A 19,590-nucleotide genomic window follows, 5' to 3' on the forward strand; every position below is an offset into this window, starting at 1 on the left:
TGAGAAAAGAAAAACTGCCTGAATAAAGTTTAAAAAAGGGAAGGTGTCCATGACGTATTTCCTACAGGCAGCTTCTTCCACCACTCCCCACCCCAATGGGCCCGGCAACAAGAAATCCCCGTGGCCCCGGCAACAAGAACTCCCCACGGCCCTGGCGACAAGATGTCCCTGTGGCCCCAGCAACAAAAATTCCCTGTGGACCCAGCAACATTAATTCCCCGTGGCCCCAGCAACATGAACTTCCCGTGGCCCCAACAACAATAATTCCCCATGGCCCCAGCAACAAGAATTCCCCATGGCCCCGGCAACAAGAATTCCCCATGGCCCCGATAATAAGAATTCCCAATGGCCCCGGCAACAAGAATTCCCAATGGCCCCGATGACAATAATTCCCCATGGCCCCAGCAACATGAACTCCCCGTGGCCCCAGCAACAATTCCCCGTGGCCCCAACAACAAGAACTCCATGTGGCCCTGATCACAATCCACCTTCACTCAAATAAAGTGTCAAAAGTGTGACAAATTTTACATTTTTCTTGTTTTTTTAAACAATTTCTCCAGTAAATTTCTCTTTGAATTTATTAAAAACATTGTTTTATCTTGCCTTTGATTCTTTCTACATGGGAAATTTTAGGATGGCTGGAACTATCTAATTGACTCCCATTGTAAAGTATGCTCGTTGTTCACGATTTCACCATTTGAGAAGTTTTGCAGGAATGTAACCCTCGCAAATGGCAGGACTTTACTGTATTTTCTTACGAATTGGTCTAATGAGTGCAAGGCAAAAAGCTTTGATAAGAAAGTCTCTTTTTTCAGCAATACTCAAGTTCTGTACCACCAAATGACGAATTCCCATATCAGAACAACTTCCTGCTACATGTGTCCATGACTAATAGAATCACAAGATATAACTTTTCTCATTCCTTTTAATTGCATAATATTTAAATTGTTATACATGCATAATCTTTTTAGCTAGGTTTTTAAAAAATTGCGTGGAGCACTAAATACAGATATCCCACTGCTAAAGAGTTCATCTGGAGCTTGCAGCACAACCTAGGTCATGGCATCACCCGGGTCTCTCCCCAAGTTTTTAAGCTTCCTATGTCCGAGACTCCTGACTTTCTGGTGGTGCACGTCCACCAAGATGGGAGGCTGGGACCCTACTACATTAATATTGTGTCCTGTCCCAGCAGCCGTTGTTGCTCCTTTAACATTATTTTTGTCCTATTTCTAAGGGCTTTCTTCTTACAGGTGTGACATGCTGCAATTCCCCACGCCAATGCTAACACTAGCTGCACTGCGACAAGTAAATGAGAGATTATTCTTATCCAAGGGTGTATATCTATATTCAGCCCCCAGTCCCACACTTGCTCCCACCATGCCGGATTTCTCAATTGCTCTTCCGTATCATTGACTAGCCTTTTAAACACCGCCTGTAACACATAATACTGTTTCATCACCTTTCGTAAGTCACCTTTAATCTTTGTCAGACTTTCGGGAAGGTGGGGAATTGAGGCCTGCTTAGGTTCCTTATACTGTTCCAGGGTATCGTGGAGTGTGTTAGAGGCGTTGACTGAGATCTTTGTTGGAGGTACATCATTTGCATGTGTCCGATAATAACTGGGAGCCGGGATTTAAAGCAGAAGTTGGGAGTGGTGATGTTGCAATGTAGTCTCCCATACGTGTATGACTACTCAGTAGTTGTCACACAGTATTCCCCCTTTCCCTTGTATCGTGAACGTGTGTGATGGCTTTCTCTGTGGGTAATTTCAAACATACAACCCTCCGTTTGGTCGTACCCACATTCATCCAGCCGCTCCCCGCACCACCCCCCCCCCCCCCCCCAGTTCTGACTGGATGGGGGCAAATCCTGTACCCGCTCAGTGATACCCCGTGTATGCCCTCGTTCTTGTGTATGGCACGCTCGTCTATCGGGTAGTACTGGAGGGAGTCATTGTCTCGGATTAACCCCATGTTGGTACTGAGGGTGCAGGCCCATGTCTGCTGAGACTGAGGGGATTGCCGATACCATGCCCATCACATTCATTTGGTTTGTGGTGAACTTCTGAATCACCGGATACGCCCTAGTCATTCCTTTCAATGTACAGGCATCGATGACACCTGTGTTCTTGGCCATCTTCCGGAACCGGTTACTGTTGATCCAGCCCGGTACCTCCCCATTTTGGATCTGGACTAGATTGTATCTTAATTGCCCGATCATCCACTGGCCATAAGTGTGGCACAGCTGGGTTTTTTCTGGGTGCTGTCCTCTTGTTGTTCCTCCCTTTCTATTAATTGATTGGTGGTTTTAGCTTGGGTCTCTATAACGTGTACGCCTTCCAATGGAGATGCCACACTCTTGCCCCCTAGGGCCGCCGCCATTTCTCCGCCCCTCACTGCTCTTAGGAGCAGCTGCCTCATGATCCCTTTAAGATTCGTGACCTCGGAGTTGATTCCTTGAATGTCGAGAGAGTTTACCAGGGAAGTCCCTGCGTTCACCCCTGTCAGTACAACTAACCCTCTCTTCCGGCGGTGGAAAGCAGCATGTCCCCTGAATCTAGTGGCGCCCATGGCATCAGCTGCCTGGTTAATCACAGCCTTACTCAGTAATTTGTATGGTTTTTGTAGGGGCGCTTGGTTACTGCAACACTCAGGCAGTTGTATACCTGCCAGGTTCACAATTACCAGTACAATTTCATGTTTAACATTATCATACAATAGTTCGCCGTCCACATATAGTACCAGTCCATTCTGTGGCCCAGGGGTCATGCCTGGGCAAGATAATCTCTGTGATGTCGTTGTGTCCTGTGATAGCGGGGTGGTGTCAGTCCGGGGGTCCACCCGTTGTAGTCAACTCTGCGTGTTTGGGCCTCAAGTTTCAATGCCAGTATCTGTCATTCCCAAACCCTCCTCCCCAGGACAGTGACCCCAGTTGTTATTGTGAAGGTAAATTGTGAAAAATCTCTCACACATTATATCTGGACCTGTCCCCCCTTCACACATGTTCAGGGTCCGTCCGAACCATTGCTGATCTGGAAGCATGATGGGCCCTCATTTTTCCATCGGAATTCCATTCCCATATCCGAGCTTTGCCCGAGGCTCTCTCCATCGCTCATTCCAATGGATAGTCACATTAGCCCGGTGCCACACTTGAAGAGCATTGACCTTTCCGTTGTGACATTCATATCTCCTTTCACGCAATATCTGTTGCTGACATTCTTGTAGTATAAGCCCATACCAGCCGTTGCTTTATGGTTTATGTTCTGTATGCCGGTGGCTGCAATAGCCAGGGCCCTGGCAATGATTATCAACACCCAGCTTTTTTCCATCTTGGCGTGGAGGTTACCCGGTTATTGTTATTTCTGCAGTGAAGCATACTGCTGGTGATCACCAGGGGTTAGGTCGTATATAAGAGGCAGCTTTCTCCTTTTCACCCCTCCTTGTGCACAGCCCACGGTGACCCTCCCCGTAGTTGAGGATTCCCCCTTTGCCTTTTGGATGGCCAGTCCTCCAGATTGGAAATGAATCCTAACACAGTATGGACTGCTTGTTGCCCATTTTCCCCCCACTGCCCAGTAATTCAATCTTTCTTGCTTACATCATACCTTTTCAGTTGTGACCAGTGTTTCCACCTATCTTTTCCCTTCATATCAACGCAGGCACATGAATCACTGTTGTACGGTCCAGTCCATTCTGGGGAAAAGCCAGGTTGGTTAGGGGTGATTTGAACAAACACTATGTCTCCCACCTCAGCCGGTGGTGACTGGGGTCCCCTTTTGTCCTCTTTTCTAAATCCCTGATAGCCCGTTGGTCCTTCACTTCCTGTTGTAATTCCTTTAGCTGTCCATCCAATTGCTTAATATAGTTTTTAATTTTATCTCTGATGGGTCCCATATCCTCGCTTCCGGTGGCTATGCCCTCTGGCAAGTGCATAGCCCTCCTGGTCATCAACTCATAAAGGGGTTTATCTTAAATCCAACATTTTTCAGTGCCCTTAAGACCATCAGGAGAGCTCCGATGTGGCCCCTTTCTGATTCTGATACTATTAGGATATCATCTACATATTGTAAGATTTTACTGTTGTAAGACTGTACGTCACACTGACTCAGCCGATGGAAGATGTTTAGGCTGTTGTGGAATCCCTGTGGGAGCCTCGCCCATGTATGCTGTCTTCCTCCCACTATGAAAGCGAATTTATCTTGGGATTCCTGGTCTAGTGGGAGCGACCAAAATCTATTGGCTACATGTAGAACAGTAAATATTTTATGTTTGGGTTTTTACAATGAGAGAACACCTCAGGTTTAGGGACGCTTGTCGCCGTGGCCACTGTTTCAGTGGAGTCTGTAACCTCCACTGCCGACACCTTTATCTTAGTTTTCCTTATGTGGTTATCTACCCCGGTGGCCCATCTTTCTAGCTCATCACATGTGTTCTTGTCTACTAGCCCAATGTCTAGGATTGCCTGGTGGGCCAGGCTAAGACCATCCTTGTACAATTGCATGAACTGTGCATTGTCTTGGTTCGGCGCAGCACCTACACCTACGTAGTTACAATATGCCTCAAACTTCCGATTGCTATATTCATGGGCATCCTCACCCTTTTCTTGTTTTATTCCAGTCATTATATTCCAATTAACTGGGGCTTTTCCCTAAGACTTGTGCTATTTCTGCTCTAAAGGCTTGGAAATTGGCTTGCTGCTGTGTCGGGTCTGCCTAGTTGTCCGGGCACCAGGGGCACATACTCTAGCTTAATTGGGGCCAGGGGATGTGGGGGTGGTGATTCCCAACCCGCTTCCCATTGTTCCTCTTTTCCTGCTGTCTGTTCCACCAGCCAGTTCCAATCTACATTATCTGCGTATTGTGGAGCTACTGGTGGCTGTGTTAAAGCTGGCGAAACTGACGCGATCTTTTGCCTGTATTTTTTGCTCTTCATTTTGGGATTTGCGGCCAACATTCTATCTACTTTCTTACTTAACTCTACACGTTGTCTTAACATTAGGATCCATGCTTTATCATCTTTGTCTTTTTTCTGATTATCCCACCATTTTTTCTGATCAGTGGGTGAGTCAAATGGGTTCCAATTGTTCATTATCATTTGCCTTTGAATTTCTTATTTTGTCAGCTAAATGCTGTGTCAGGGATCCCTCTGGTCTCCACTCGAGTTTGTCACTACTGGCCATCTCTGGGTAAGACAGTCAGGGTATAGTTGTCGTCAGTGGTGCAGTTCTTACCTGGGTCCTTTCTGACCAAACTCGTTACTTGCGACTAATACCAGATATAATTATAACAATTTATAGTACAAGCGTTTCTATCCCACCCTTACCACCCCTTGAACTATTGCCTGGAGTCTACGTTTCGGATACGCGGGGCGCCTGACACTTCCTGGGTCTGGATGGAGTCAGATTTAGTATGAGTAAAAATGTACTCACGCTGTGACTCATCCCGGTTCCCTGTCAGTGTCCTGCGTTCTTTGTACCCTGCTCGCAGCGCCAATTGAAAGATCTGAGGAATACTCTCGCACAAAATTTCAACACTCGGAGTCCAGGTACAATATTCAAGTGGTTCCTTTATTACGCATGTGGGGAGTAAACGCTGGGCAGTCCAGGCGCTTCTCCACCGAGGTTCAAATGAGTACCGTTTATATATTTTTTACTATCAGGTACAACTTAATGGTATTAGTTAGACAAAGACCACAGCACAATGACCCCCAGTGGGCTGATAATTGTGTACTTGTACAGTAATTGCAGTGCAGAGACTAAGCATTGTCTTTTGAAGATAGCAAAGAATGTATGTTTGTCCTATACAAACGGTTAACAGAGGCTGACTAGATGTGGCTCAAGGCTATATGATGTGGTAAATGGCATTCCCCATTTCTTGATTGAGTTATCCCGTGTCCCTGCCTGTGTGTCTCCCATTTCCTGATAGCAAATTTGCAGCTGAGCCCTTTGTCCAAGTTTGTAGCTTTCATGTAAGGCTGTGATTATCTGTGTATGCTTTGGTGCCCTTGCTGCTGGTCCTAGCTGGCACTTTAAAATAAATCCAAATTTTCTGCATCTTCAGCTTGGGCCTTCGAGGTTTGTTTGCCTATCTTACTTTGGGCAACACTTGCGGTCATCAGCACCAGGCTTCACAGACAGCATCACATCATTGATAGCAGGGGCTCACGGGCAGGGTCTCTACCTATCTGACCAGCTGTAAGGCTGGGGTGGATTTTCAATGGCTGCTGCGCTAGGGCTTACTTGGGGAAAAAGTGGAAACTGTGGCCCCATGCAAGGGAAGAGGCTGCAGGGTGAGAGTTGTACTGGAGATGGGGAGTATCCCAGGGTTTGTGTGTGGGGGCACAAGTTGATCTGTGCAAGTGGCCACAAGATGTTAAAGGCTGAGGAGGCTGTCTCCAGAGGAGATGAGGCCACTGATCAGCACAGCCATTGTCTACCAAGTCAGAGTGGTGAGATTTCTGGACCTCCTGCAGCCAGAGCGGGGGTAGAAGACATCATGGCGGGCCTCCCCAGCACCCAAAAAGGGGCTGCAGTTATCTTTCCTTTCGGGACTTTCTGTGCAGCAGTCCGGGGCTGGAAGCACTGAGGTGCGCGCATGGCTGCACTTTAAATATGGCACTCGGTGTGAGGAAGTGGCAAGGTGACAGTCTGATGGGCAAATAAGAGCCCTCCCATCATTGAAATAGCGTGTTTCCTGGAAATGGATGATTAATGAGGCAGGATTGGGATGATACGGCGTGAAAAGCCGCCATTGCAGCCAGCGGGTAAAACGTTCTTTTTCTCACTCGCTACCGCACTTGGTGCATATCTGTGATGATTCCGCCCCTAGTCTTTTAAACATTTTTGTTAATTGATGATATGGAAGGCCCAAAAGAGTCTTAAAAGAACTTTGTAGAACCTTGAACTAAGCATTAATGCTTCTTAGCAAAACAAATTAGCACTTTTTTGGTTCCAGCTGAGTTTACTCTGCTTAATTTGTAAAATAAGTTAATAGCACTGAATTATAGGCTATTCTCCCCAAACTCTTCACATTCCAGCTGCAGACACATTTTTACAGGATTGATAAAATAGAGAACGGATTGAGGAAGTCAATATTTAATCCTCAGAACCATTTCACATATTTCAGTTGCTCTCTGTAGAAGCGTCTCCATGGAAAGGTGTTTAGAATATCTTTTTGTTTAGTAAGGGTGAGTGTTGTGGCATTTTTTTCACAATGACATTTTGTACAATGATCATGTCTTTTGACATGAGTTACAAAAGATTTATAGAATCATAGAAGTTTCAGTACACAAGGAGGCCATTTGGCATATTGCACATGTTCAGTGCTAGATCCCCCACCGGAAGTATTTAATCCCATTTCCAGTTCTTCCTCCACATCCTTTAGTATTTTGTATTTATCGAATTTCCCTCTTAAATGTCATGGTTGACTCGACTTCAATAGTCAGGCTTGATAAACCAATGTAGCAAAATAACTCAAAATATTTTCATCAAGGTTGTGGCCTTTTGATATGTATAATTTTTAATTAAGTTTCTCTCCTGTTTTTTTAGAATGTGGTGGCATTCAGACTGGAGAAAATGGGTTCATTTCAAGCCCCAACTACCCATCACAATATAACCCTTTGACCCACTGCGCATGGAGGCTGGAGGCCCCAGAAGGACACACAATAACTGTGAGTCTGTTTTTGAAAATGCATGGAAAAGTAAGATATTATTCTTCATACAGTTGACCAGGAAAATATCAGTATTTTGTATGGCATGCTTCAGTGAAAAATATTATTGCATCATGTTTTTTACAGGTAGGCCTCCACAGGTAGTTCAGGCAAACTTTCAGAGGTGATAATAATCATTGAAAATGAAACTATTGTGAAGGCTATAAATCGCACTTATATTTAATTTATATTAAATAATATTTAATTTAATTATATAACTTACCCTGGCTTGGAATTTGTTTCAGTAATTCATAGCCACTGTTATCCACATATTTGTGTCACATGTAGCTGTGTCATGGCCTCAGTATATTTATATCAATTGAAAACACAGGGCTGCATTTTAGTTTCCCCACCAGTAGGTTTGAAGGCAGGAGGGCAAGGTCCAGGCCATGTGGGAAACCATCAAATTTACCTAAGTGGACTGGTGTTGGGCAAAGTGAGGGGACCTCCTTTGTGGATCCCTTATGCCTATCGGAGATGCCCCTTTTACCCTCCTGCCCAGACTCTCAAATCTAGCTCCCCACTTCCTTACTCACCTCGCTGTGGCCTGCCAGCCTGACCCCAGCAAAATCCCCCCACTAACCTTGGTGTCCTGCTTTAGCGACGATCTCCACTGATGCTGCCAATATTCCAGCAGTCGCAACCGTTCCCTCCCAGCACTGCAGGGACTACAGATCTGCCAGCCATCCCATTGGCCTGCAGCCTTCTAAGGCAGGACTTCAGTTGCTGAGGTGCAGCCTTCACTATGGTGGGCGGACTCGCCACCAGCTTTTTAGTCTGGTGGTCAGGACTACAATGTCCCATAAAATCCAGCCCACAGTTATGTAATAGTAATGCTTGTTATTCTAATTTCCTCCAAAAGTGGTTAAAAAAAATCAATATTGTAAGAATACCTATTAATTTAAGACACTCTAGAAGTGATGCTGTAACCTGACTTCTGGTAGATTTCCTCTTTGGGTGGTCACCTGAGGTGTGCTGCATATGTGGGAAGGCTACTAGTCACATTTTTCCCCCTAGCAATGCCAATGTGCCAAGGGCACACCAGACACAAGCCTACCCTGACAAATGACACAGGAAAGTCTCCACAACTATCTCTTCCCACTAACCATAAGCAATGTCATTGATGGTTCACTAGTACTGTATAATTTTTGCATTACCTGTATTTTTCTGTTCACAGTTGAACTTCGTTTACTTTGATTTAGAGCCTCATTCGACTTGTAGTTGGGACTCTGTTACAATTATGAATGGCGGGTCCTTCAGCTCACCAATCATAGGCCAATATTGTGGAACCACCTTGCCTGAGATGATTAAATCTGGCTCAAACAAATTGTTCATTATATTTAGCTCTAGCCACAAAGTGCAACATCATGGTTTCTATGCCACATGGATATCTGATTCGGCAGGTAAGAGAAAAAATGTTGGGAACCGTAGTTATCAGTTCTGAAATTTACCTAAAAATGTTTTCTAAATCTTTGTTAGTCCTATTCAGTTATCTAGCTTAACAAGATAGTGTTCTTTTCTTTTTTCTTATTTGTTATTAATAAAATAGACACAAAAGACAATTGCAACAGCCCAACTGAATAAAATACAAGAAGGAAGTCCCAATGAACGAGGAACAATCCTTTCTCAGTTAACACTGAGACAAGTAAATCACCAGCACTGTTACAACACATTGTGCATACTTGGGCATTTGGACCAGCTCCCAGCTCAGCTTCGTTCCCATCAAAATTATATTATAGTTCTGTAATCATTCATCCGCAACCTCATATTTTAAACATCAGAAGAGTATTTACCAAACTATTCCATCCATTATTCAGCAGTACAATATTCTCTTAAATTGAATACTTGCATTAATAACATCTTTCAGAAAAGTCTCAGAATCATAGAATCTAACAGTGCAGAAGGAGGCCATTCGGCCCATCATGTCTGCACTGGCTCTCCAAACGAGCATTATGACCAAGTGCCATTGCCCTACCTTTTTCAACATTGTTTCCATTCAAATAATCATCTAATGCCATCTTAAAGCCTCAATTGAACCAGCTTCCACCACACTTCCAGGCAATACATTCCAGACCCAAGCCACTCGTTGTGTAAGAAAATTTTTTCATTTGCTTCTTTTGCTAATCACTTTTAATCTGTGCCCTCCCTTCTCGAGGCACTTTTAAGACAATTTGTAACATCTCGCAGATTTAACCTTGGAAATGCCCTACTACTGGAAAAGCACATTACAAGTGGTCTATATCCTCAATTAATTTTTGTATTTGAAACATAAGTTTGGTATTAGCTAACCCAATCAATGTAACCTTCTTTGCTTTAAACTTAAAAGCCAAAGAAATTTGACTTTATCATGATTGTTTTGTTGTTACCTTTAAAAATGGCCCATTTATCCATCATGTAACATGGGCTATGTGTTTTTTCAATCTATTTATTATAAAGTGGCATAAAATAAAGTTGCACAAAGATCGATTTCACTTAGTTGGTACAATTCTTTAACTTCACCTTTTTAAATCTGTGTAAATCAATAAATGTTTTATGACAAATTCAAATCTTTCTCTGCAGGGATTGATGTTTATGAGATAGAGGAAACTGGTACCAATAAACCGAGTACAGCTTCCTGTTATTTTACATTCTGGCATTCTTCCATTTAGGAAAATAAAACTGAATAGGAAAATAAAATGTCCTAAAAATATTGTCACATCTGCAGCACTGATAAACTTGTTACTGTTGAGCCGTCAGCAAAAATGGAGCCCTAATTGTCATAATCTCTAAACAAGTAATTCATACATGAGATATAAACTCCTGTGCTTATGTTTCATAGTGGTAATTTTCTGCTTATATATTGACCGCTTCAAATAAGAGTCTTTTTGATTTTGTGTTGAACGATTCAATTACAGAAATTGCAGACTTCATTGTTTTTGGAATTTGAGCTTCAATTTCACCCCAACATTCACAAAGCATACTGCCATTACTGCAATTTATTGTTTCTCTTTTCAAATTGGTGGTGTCCTACACTATGGACATGGGCTTTTCATCTAGGTTTTCAAACTAAGCCACTACTATGTTGACCATAATACCTACATTCCTTATTAGTTTAATCATTTTATCAGAACATTTTATTTGAACAATATTTGAGGATGCTTACAAAAAATAGAGCAATGCTACACATTATTTCAAATGACCAACTTTATACTTAGACAATGTTACACATCTATTTATCTCTTACTAAGAGGTTGCAATTTGAAATCTCTGCAATGTTTTCACATTGAGCCTGTCAAAAGTATGCACCTGCTGCTTTGTTAGCTGTTCTCTGGTGCTGTGATTGAAGCACAGATGGCGGGAAATTACCATGGTTTGTTTGTTTCTTTGCTCAAAAAATCTTCCAGATCTGCATTAATCAAAATGTTTTTGTACTTAATATAAAAAACAAAGTAGAGCTGTGCATAATTGCAGTTGTTTTTGTGAAATCTATACCTGGAAAGCTTTCAGAATTCAATTCTAGTCAGTTTTTTTTTGTTTTGGAGAAGCAATGTTTAGAAATCGGTTTAGAACATGAAGAAAGGAACAAAGGAAAACAAATACATTTTTTGTTAACATTCATTGGTAATACGCCAATCTCTGTGTCTCTAACTGGCTAACTGTCTTTGACTTAAGATCTCTCAAATAAAAATAAATCTAATAGTCAAATACGCGATTATGGAATGGAAAGGAGGAGACATATCTCCTGGGGAGTTAAATGAGGAAGGATGGGAGGAGGCTCGAGTGGAGCGTAAACACCGGAAAAGATTGGCAGGGCCAACTCCCTCTTTCTGTATTGGAAATTCCAAGTGATTCTACGTATATCCTTCCATTGGCATTAACATAAGAATATGAGAAAAACGAGCAGGAATAGGTCATTCGGCCCCTTGAACCTGCTTCAATCATGGCTGGTCTGATTGTGAATTCAACTCCACTTTCTTGCCTCCCCCACATAACCCTTGACTCAAAAATCTGTCCAACTCAACCTTGAATATATTCAGTGACGCGGCCTTCACTGTTCTCTAGGGTAGAGAATTCCAAAGATTATCGACCCTCAGAGAAGAAATTTCTCCTCATATCCGTTTTAAATGTGAGACCCCTTATTCTGAAACTGTTACCCACAGTTCTAGATTCCCCAACAAAGGGAAAAATCCTCTCAGCATCTAGCCTGTCACTCCCCTTTACAATCTTACATGTTTCAATAAGATTACCTCTTATTCATCTAAACTCTAATGAGGAAATACCCAACCTGCTTAATCTTATCTCATAAGACAACTTCTTCATCCCAAGAATCAACTAGTGAGCCTTCTCTAAACTGCCTCAAGTGCAAGTATATCACTCCTTCAATAAGGAGGCCAAAGCTGTACACTGTACTCCAGGTGTGATCTCACTAATACCCTGTTCAGTTGTAATGAGACTTCTTTACTTATATACTCTACCCCACTTACAATAAAGAATAATATTCCATTTGCCTCCCCAATTACTTGCTGTTCTTAGAATCTAATGTTGTGATTCATGTACGAGGACACCCAGGTTCCTCTGTAGAGCAACATTCTATTACCTCTCTCTCTTTAAATAATATGCGGCTTTTTTATTCTTCATACCAAAATGGATAACCTCACTGTGTCTGTGTGTGTGTGTGTGTGTGTGTGTGTGTGTGTGTGTGTGTGTGTGTGTGTGTGTGTGTGTGTGTGTGTGTGTGTGTGTGTGTTGAGTGGTGGTGGTGATGATGGGCAGTGGCGGGAGGGTGGTGGTGCGGGTGGTGGTCAAGTGGTACGAGCTACAGTCGGGCTAACTGACCTAGGAGAAAGGTTGGAGGCAGCCAACCACAGGGACTGCTGGTTACTGAGGGCCTCTATTTAACAAGCTTGCCTCAGCGCTGTGGGACTTTGCCTCAGTTATAATGAGAAAAATAAGGCCCTCTAGCTCTCAAGCCACACAACCCATCACCTCCCACATAATCCCCATGTCCCACATGCCTGCCCTGCCAAGCCATGCCTCTCACTCACCCCATGGCCCCTCATGCTTCCTCATGCCAAGGTATGCTTCAAAATCCATTCCCTATAGCCCCTCAGGCCCCCCAGGCCAACATATGCCTACCCACCCAACCCCATAGTCCCTCATGCACCCCCCCCCCCCCACCATGCCAAAGTGTGCATAATGAAGCTTGGTTGAGAGCCCAGAAATCCATTAGAGTGTGGAAAGAGCATGAGCCCCAGGGAAAACATTGATTTATTAACAGCTCTGACTCTCTGATTCTGTCAATTTCACAATGTTTATTTACACACAATAAAGAGGTTTAAATCCTTGCAGTTTCAGCTATTAGTACGATAAAGGGTCTGGATAATTAACATTTTTATTGGCCTGTAGTAAAATGGAGTTTTTTTTTAAGAAAGTGGAAAGTTATCAACGAATGACCTTTTTTAAAGCTTTTGTTACACATCCTATGTCACTATAAGGTTCATTGCTTCTATACAATATATAATGAGCGTATGGGCATGGAAGTGGCAAGGCATGGGGGCATGAGGGGCATAGAAAGTAGGTAGGGGGCATACCTTAGCATGAGGAGGTCATTTGGGTGGTTGGGGGGTCATACATGTGCATATGAAAGGCCTATAAAAAGGTTCCCTCATGCAGACTATGATTTACGCCACCTCTGCGGTGCCATGAACCACAAGTCTTTGAAAATTTGGCCCAACTCCATGAAAATTGCAGAGGACTAGGACATGCCTATCCCAGCAATGGAGCTGGCTAGGTCAGCGGTGCAGGGTGCAGGCTCAAAACCTGAACCAGCCCGCACCCTTAATAGGCAATTCTGAAAATTGGAAACCCCAGGATTGGGGTCAGGAATCCCAGAATCTGACTCCCTGTTTCCTGTGCATCAGCCAATCCTCTACCTATGCTAATATATTACCCCCAATACCATGAGCTCTTACTTTGTGTAGTACCATTTGTGTGGCACCTGACATTTGAGGTTTTCCAATCTGCTGCGTCCTTTCTAGAATCTGGGGAATTTTGGAAGATTACAGCCAATGCATCCACTATCTCTGCAGCCACTTATTTAAGACCCTAAGATGCAGGCCTTTAGGTCTGGCTACTTGTCAGCCTTTAATCTCATTAGTTTTCCTAGTACTTTTTCTCTAGTGATATTGCTTGTTTTTAAATGTTAGGATCCTATTAATGTGTGCTGGAAAGTTGTGCATGTGGTAGACACATAAAATGTAGCAACTCCATTCAGCTAATTAGCAATAACAATGTGGATAATGCCCTTTGAAGCCTATTCCAATGAATCTCAACACATGCTCAAGGAACAACACTTCACCTTTCAGTTAGGTACTTTGCAGCCTTTTGATCTCAATATTGAGTTCTACAATTTTGTATCCTCACCAGCGTTCCTGTTTTCAGGGACAGCAGGTGCTGGTCATGGTTCTGCTGTTATCACGCACACCTCCTCTGGATTTAGCTTGCGTTTCTTTACGGTTCCATTACCACCCCTTTTGCCTTGCACCATCACCCACTTTGTCATTTAATCACTCCTGTTCTTCGCCCTTCTTTCTCTTTCGTTCTTTCCTCTCCCCAACCACCCCAACCCTTTCTCTGACTCCTCCTTAGCTTAGAAACTGTTAAGTCTCTTAGCTTCTTCCAGTTTTGATAAGAGTTCATCAACCTAAGATATTAATTCTGTTTCCCTCTCTGACCTGTAGCATTTCCAGCATTTTCGGTTTTAATTTCAGATTTCCAGCATTCTCAGTATTTTGCTTATGAAGTTAATAGGTCCTCTGCAGGTTTTATAATCAAACTTTTGAGCTTTGGCAATCTTAAGTACAAATATATTTCCTTTCTTTTAGCTTGTGGTGGTATTCTCCATGTGGACAGTGGCTCTTTCAAATCACCAAACTGGCCACAGAATTTCCCTGACAACATTGAATGCACTTGGAGGATTATAACCCATGAAAGCAAACACCTTGAAATTACTTTTGACAAGAATTTCCAGGTTCCAGATGGCACTGATAACTGTGAGACCAGCTACGTTAAGGTTAGTACCATAAGTGTTTGTTTATCAGACTGAAAGGATTAAAAACAAATAATTCAATCACCCCCCCCCACCCCCACTCCACCATGTTCAGTTCCTAAATGTACCGCCTACTGTTGCATTGAGCTGTACAGATCCACAAAGTCCCAGGTCCAAGTCATGGTTTGTGTTGATTTAGCTAAATTCTGTCGACATGGCAATAGCGGTGCTTTTACTGCCCTCAGCATCACAAGGAACATTAACTTGGGGCAAGTAATGAGTGTGGTGTTAGTGGAGTGAAGTACAAGCTCAGCCTGGCTTACCAACATGAGACCTAGGAAATTTTAACCATTGGGAATTGTCTAATTTCATCTAGCTTGATTTCTGCCTGAATCTAACAGCAATGATGAGGCTGGGGTTGGGGGGTGGGGCGGGGGGGGGGGCGGTGGATGGGTGTGCAGAGGCTGTGCCAACATGGCAGGAGGCCTCAACTGGGGAGCTATGGGGTGGTCTCTGGCAGTCAGGTAAGTAGAAGAATGGAATAGTAGGCAGTTGGGGGAGGGAATCCCAGCTTGGGGAGATCCTGAGTTTCTTTGTGAAATCCAGAGAAGACAACTTTAAAACAAAACAAATCACTTAACGTCTCTGCCCTCTTCTCGGCCAGCTGCTATTCCTCAGCATTGGATTGGCACCAACCTTACTATATGAAGCTAAAATACCACTGGGGTTTGATTGATGTTATCAGGCCTCGATATTTGTATCTTATCAAAGGCCTTAAATTGATCAAAATGTACCTGCTAAAATGGCACATGACATGCTGGGAAGATGGTGAGTGGAAAAAGCTGTGATCTGAATCCTTTCCCACCCCATTCTCATCATCTGTGGAAAGCTAAAATTGGGACTTTAAAACTGAAGAACATGAATTCTAATAATTACACTACACCTTAAACAGACAGTTACATTACATATATTAAAAATACAAGGAACACAGTTATTTATACTTTAAACCAAAATTCTTAACTCTTCTTCTTCACCTATTTGAATTATACCCCCAAAACTCAAGTCGGATATTTATCAGTAATTGGAAGATTCACCACTTGATCTGACAACTGTTTCAAAGATTTGTATAAGGGCTGAGATTTTTGTGGGCCTTCTGTTTACTTCTGGCAAGATTGTCCCTTCAAATTCCTCCAACAATCCTACGGACTCCCAGTTGAACACAGGCGTTGCTAGTGTCTTAAGCTTGGGTCAGAACTCTCCTGGTTCTATTAATCTTTACCCCTAGAGTCTTGCATCTAAAACTCTCTTTCCCTCTCTCTCTCTCTTCACAGCTAGAAGTTCAACTCATTGTTAGCAGAGTCCTTTCATTATCATGGCTTCTACCCCCGTTTAGCTAGTACACAAAATTTCAAATGAACTCTGCTTGAAAGAGATGTTTCCAGCAGCAAGCTTGTTCTAAACTAAAAGTAAAACACTGCTTGAGACCACATTCACAATCTACTCACCTCTATAATTAACTTCCTGACCCTTTGCTATTCTGTTTTTTATTTCCTAGGTAACTTGGTCACATGATTTTTTAAATAGAAACAAGGTGCTTTACCTGAAATCACACTGGTTCTGGTAAGGTACAATGAGACAAGATTACTTAATGGCCTCAGAGTGAAGGTGCCCTAGGTAGCAGTGATTACAATATGATTGAATTGTACATTCAATTTGAGGAAGAGAGGAGTGGATCCAGGACTAGTGTTGTAAACTTAAACAAGGGCAATTATGAAGGCATGAAAACGGGGTGACTAGAGTGCACTGGGGAATTAGATTACGGGATAAATCAGTAGAAATGCAGTGGCAAACATTTAAAGAGATATTTCAGAATACTCAGAAAAGATACTTTCCAGTGAGAAAGAAAGAATCTAAGGGAAGGATGTACCATTTGTGCCTAACTAAAAAAGTTAAAGATAGTATCAAATGAAAGAAAGAGTGTATAATTCCACAAAGATGAGTGGCAGGTCAGAAGATTGGACAGAATATAAAGAACAGCAAAGAATGACTAAAAGATTAAGAAGGAAAAGTAAATTAGAGTAAGAGGGAACGCTAGCTAGAAATATAAAAATAGGTAGTATGAGCTTCAGCAGGTATTTAAAAAGGAATAGAGTAAGTAAAGTGAGCGTTGGTCCTCTCGAGAGTGAGCCTGGGGAATTAATAATAGAAAATAAGGAAATAGCAGATGAATTGAACAGATATTTTGTGTCTGACTTCACTATAGAGGATACAAATAACATCCTAGAAATAATTGTGAAAGGAAAGGAGGTACTTTAAACAATTACAACGACCAGGGAAAGGCTACTGAGAAAATTATTAGAAGTAAAAGCTGACAAGTCCCCAGGATGAACTTCATCCTGGGGTCTTAAAAGAAGTGGCCGCTGAAACAGTAGATGCATTGGTTTTAGTTTTCCAAAATTCCCTAGATTCTGGAAAGGTCCCATCAGAATGGAAAATAGCGAATATGGCTCCTATATTCAAGAAAGGAGGGAGACAGAAAGCAGGAAGCTACAGGCCAATTAGCTTGACATCTGTTATAAGGAAATTTCTGGAATCTCTTTTTAAGGAGGCTATAGCGGGACACTTAGAACATCTCAATGCAATCAGGCAGAGTCAACATGGTTTTGTGAAAGGGAAAACATATTTGGTAATTTATTGGAGTTCTTTGAGGAAATGACAAGCAATAAAGGGGTACCTGTAGATGTGTTGAACTTAGATTTCCAGAAGGCATTTGAAAAGGTTTCACATCAAAGGTTACAGCGCAAAATAAGAGCTCATGGTATAGGGGGTAATATATTATCAGGTTGGCAAGATGTGATGAGTGGAGTGCCACAGGTATCAGTGCTGGGGCCTCAACTATTTACAATTTTTATCAATAAATTGGATGAAGGGATGGAATGTGTGGTTGCTAAATTTGCTGATGCCACAAAGATAGGCAGGAAAGTAAGTTGTGAAGAGGGCATAAGGAGCCTGCAAAGGGTCATAGATAGGTTAAGTGAGTAGGCAAAAATTTGGCAGATGGAATATAATGTAGGAAAATTTGAATGTGTCCATTTTGGCAGGAAGAATAGAAAAGCAGCATATCATTAAAATGGCAAGAAATTGCAGTACTCAGTGGTGCAGAGGGACCTACGTGCCCTGGTACATGAACCAGAAAAAGTTAGTATGCAGGTATAGCAAATGATTAGGAAGGCAAATGAAATGTTGTTGTTTATTGCAAGGGGAATGGATGTTTTGCTACACTAGTACAGGATGTTGGTAGGACCATCTAGAGTACCATGTATAGTTTTGGTCTCCTTATTTAGCAAGGAATATAGATGCGTTAGAAGCAATTCAGAGAAAGTTCATTCGATAAATAACTGGGATGAGGGTGTTATCCTATGAGGAAAAGTTGAACAGGCTGGGCCTATATTCATTGGAATTCAAAAGAATGAGAGGTGATCTTATTGAAACATATGAGATCCTGAGGGGCCTTGAAAGGATGGATACTGAAAGCCAGTGTTTCCCTTGTGGGAGACACTAGAACGAGGGACACAGTTTAAAAATAAGCTGCCTTCCATTTAAGAAGGAGATGAAAATATTTTTTTTTCTCTCTTAGAGGGTCGTCAGTCTTTGGAACTCTATTTCCTGGAGAGTGGTGGAGGCAGGGTCATTAAATATTTTTAAGGCAGAAGTAGATGGATTCTTGACTAACCAGGGAGTCAAAGGTTATCGGTAGGCAGAATGTGGAGCTGAGGCCATGATCTTACTGAATGGTGGAGCAGGCTTGAGGGGCCAAATGGCCTACACCTGTTCTTAAATCATATGTTCATATCGCCCAAACAAAGCTAATTCTTAAAGGGGCCATTACTCCAACATAAAACATAGTTTTTTGCCCCCCCAAAAGCACATGGGCCATCTCACATCTCTGGACCATGCCTTGAATTCACAATTTCCAAACACACAGGTGAGAGTGCTAACAAATGAGCCATGACTGGCACTTGATGCACTCTTGTAGATGCTAGCAGCTAGCATGAATAATGTAAATGACCCCAAGCCCCTGATATTGGGAAAGAATCACCAGCTGAGAGAACCCAGAGCAGGCTACCAGGATTTTGTGGCCTCAGTACTTACAATGATTTGTGAAGCATGGTTCCTTAAGCAATGTCCCACAGACTTTCTGAAAACCATAGAACTGCATCTTAATATTAATCAGCTCCTTCCTCATAATAGAAAGAGAAGGTATTTTTAAAAAAATATTTACCAGTTGTTAGCAATAGGTCTGAAACTGTAAACAGTATCCTATGATTCTGTACCTGATTATATTGGGGTTTGCAAGGATATCACTCAAAAGTGAAAGTCAGCTTTAAAAAATTATAAATCGTAAGACCAAGACAACCAAAAAGGGCTGGATTTCCCTCTTTCCCATGCAGTAGCATTGAGATAGGACTTCCAGCCACCTGCAGTTCCCTAGAACTCTGACCCATTTTCCTGCATTGAGGTTACCTAGACACGGAGGGCAGAATTTTGGAGACTAAGCGCAGTGATGGGTGGGTTTTGCGGCAAGTTTCCGCTGGGCTGCAGGGTGGGAACTCGCGCCTGATTTTGCACTTGGAAACTCATTAATTATGCATCAGCAAGTAGCTCTCCGAATCAGGCGGTGGGGCAGGCACTGATTCGTCCGCCCCGCTGTCATCCAATGGAGTCGAAGGTCCGGGCACCATATTTAAACGTCAGCAAACACACACTTTGCTTTCAGCAGCCCAGCTGTGTGCAGGAAACTTCTTCATTTGGCTCTACCCAAGAAAAAAATCTGCTCCCTGGTTCAGCCATGAGTCC

General features: G+C 42.7%; 1 protein-coding gene across 1 annotated transcript in view; it reads left to right on the plus strand.

Annotated features, from left to right (window-relative positions):
- The window catches only part of cubn (cubilin (intrinsic factor-cobalamin receptor)), a 457,032-nt gene that overhangs the window by 309,054 nt on the left and 128,388 nt on the right, over positions 1 to 19,590 (plus strand). The window contains 3 exon segments of the mRNA XM_041183948.1: positions 7,546 to 7,667; positions 8,884 to 9,109; positions 14,570 to 14,757. Of these exon segments, the coding sequence (XP_041039882.1) occupies positions 7,546 to 7,667; positions 8,884 to 9,109; positions 14,570 to 14,757 (536 nt within the window).

This window comes from Carcharodon carcharias, chromosome 3 (assembly GCF_017639515.1).
Source record: "Carcharodon carcharias isolate sCarCar2 chromosome 3, sCarCar2.pri, whole genome shotgun sequence".
Lineage (NCBI taxonomy): Eukaryota > Metazoa > Chordata > Chondrichthyes > Lamniformes > Lamnidae > Carcharodon > Carcharodon carcharias.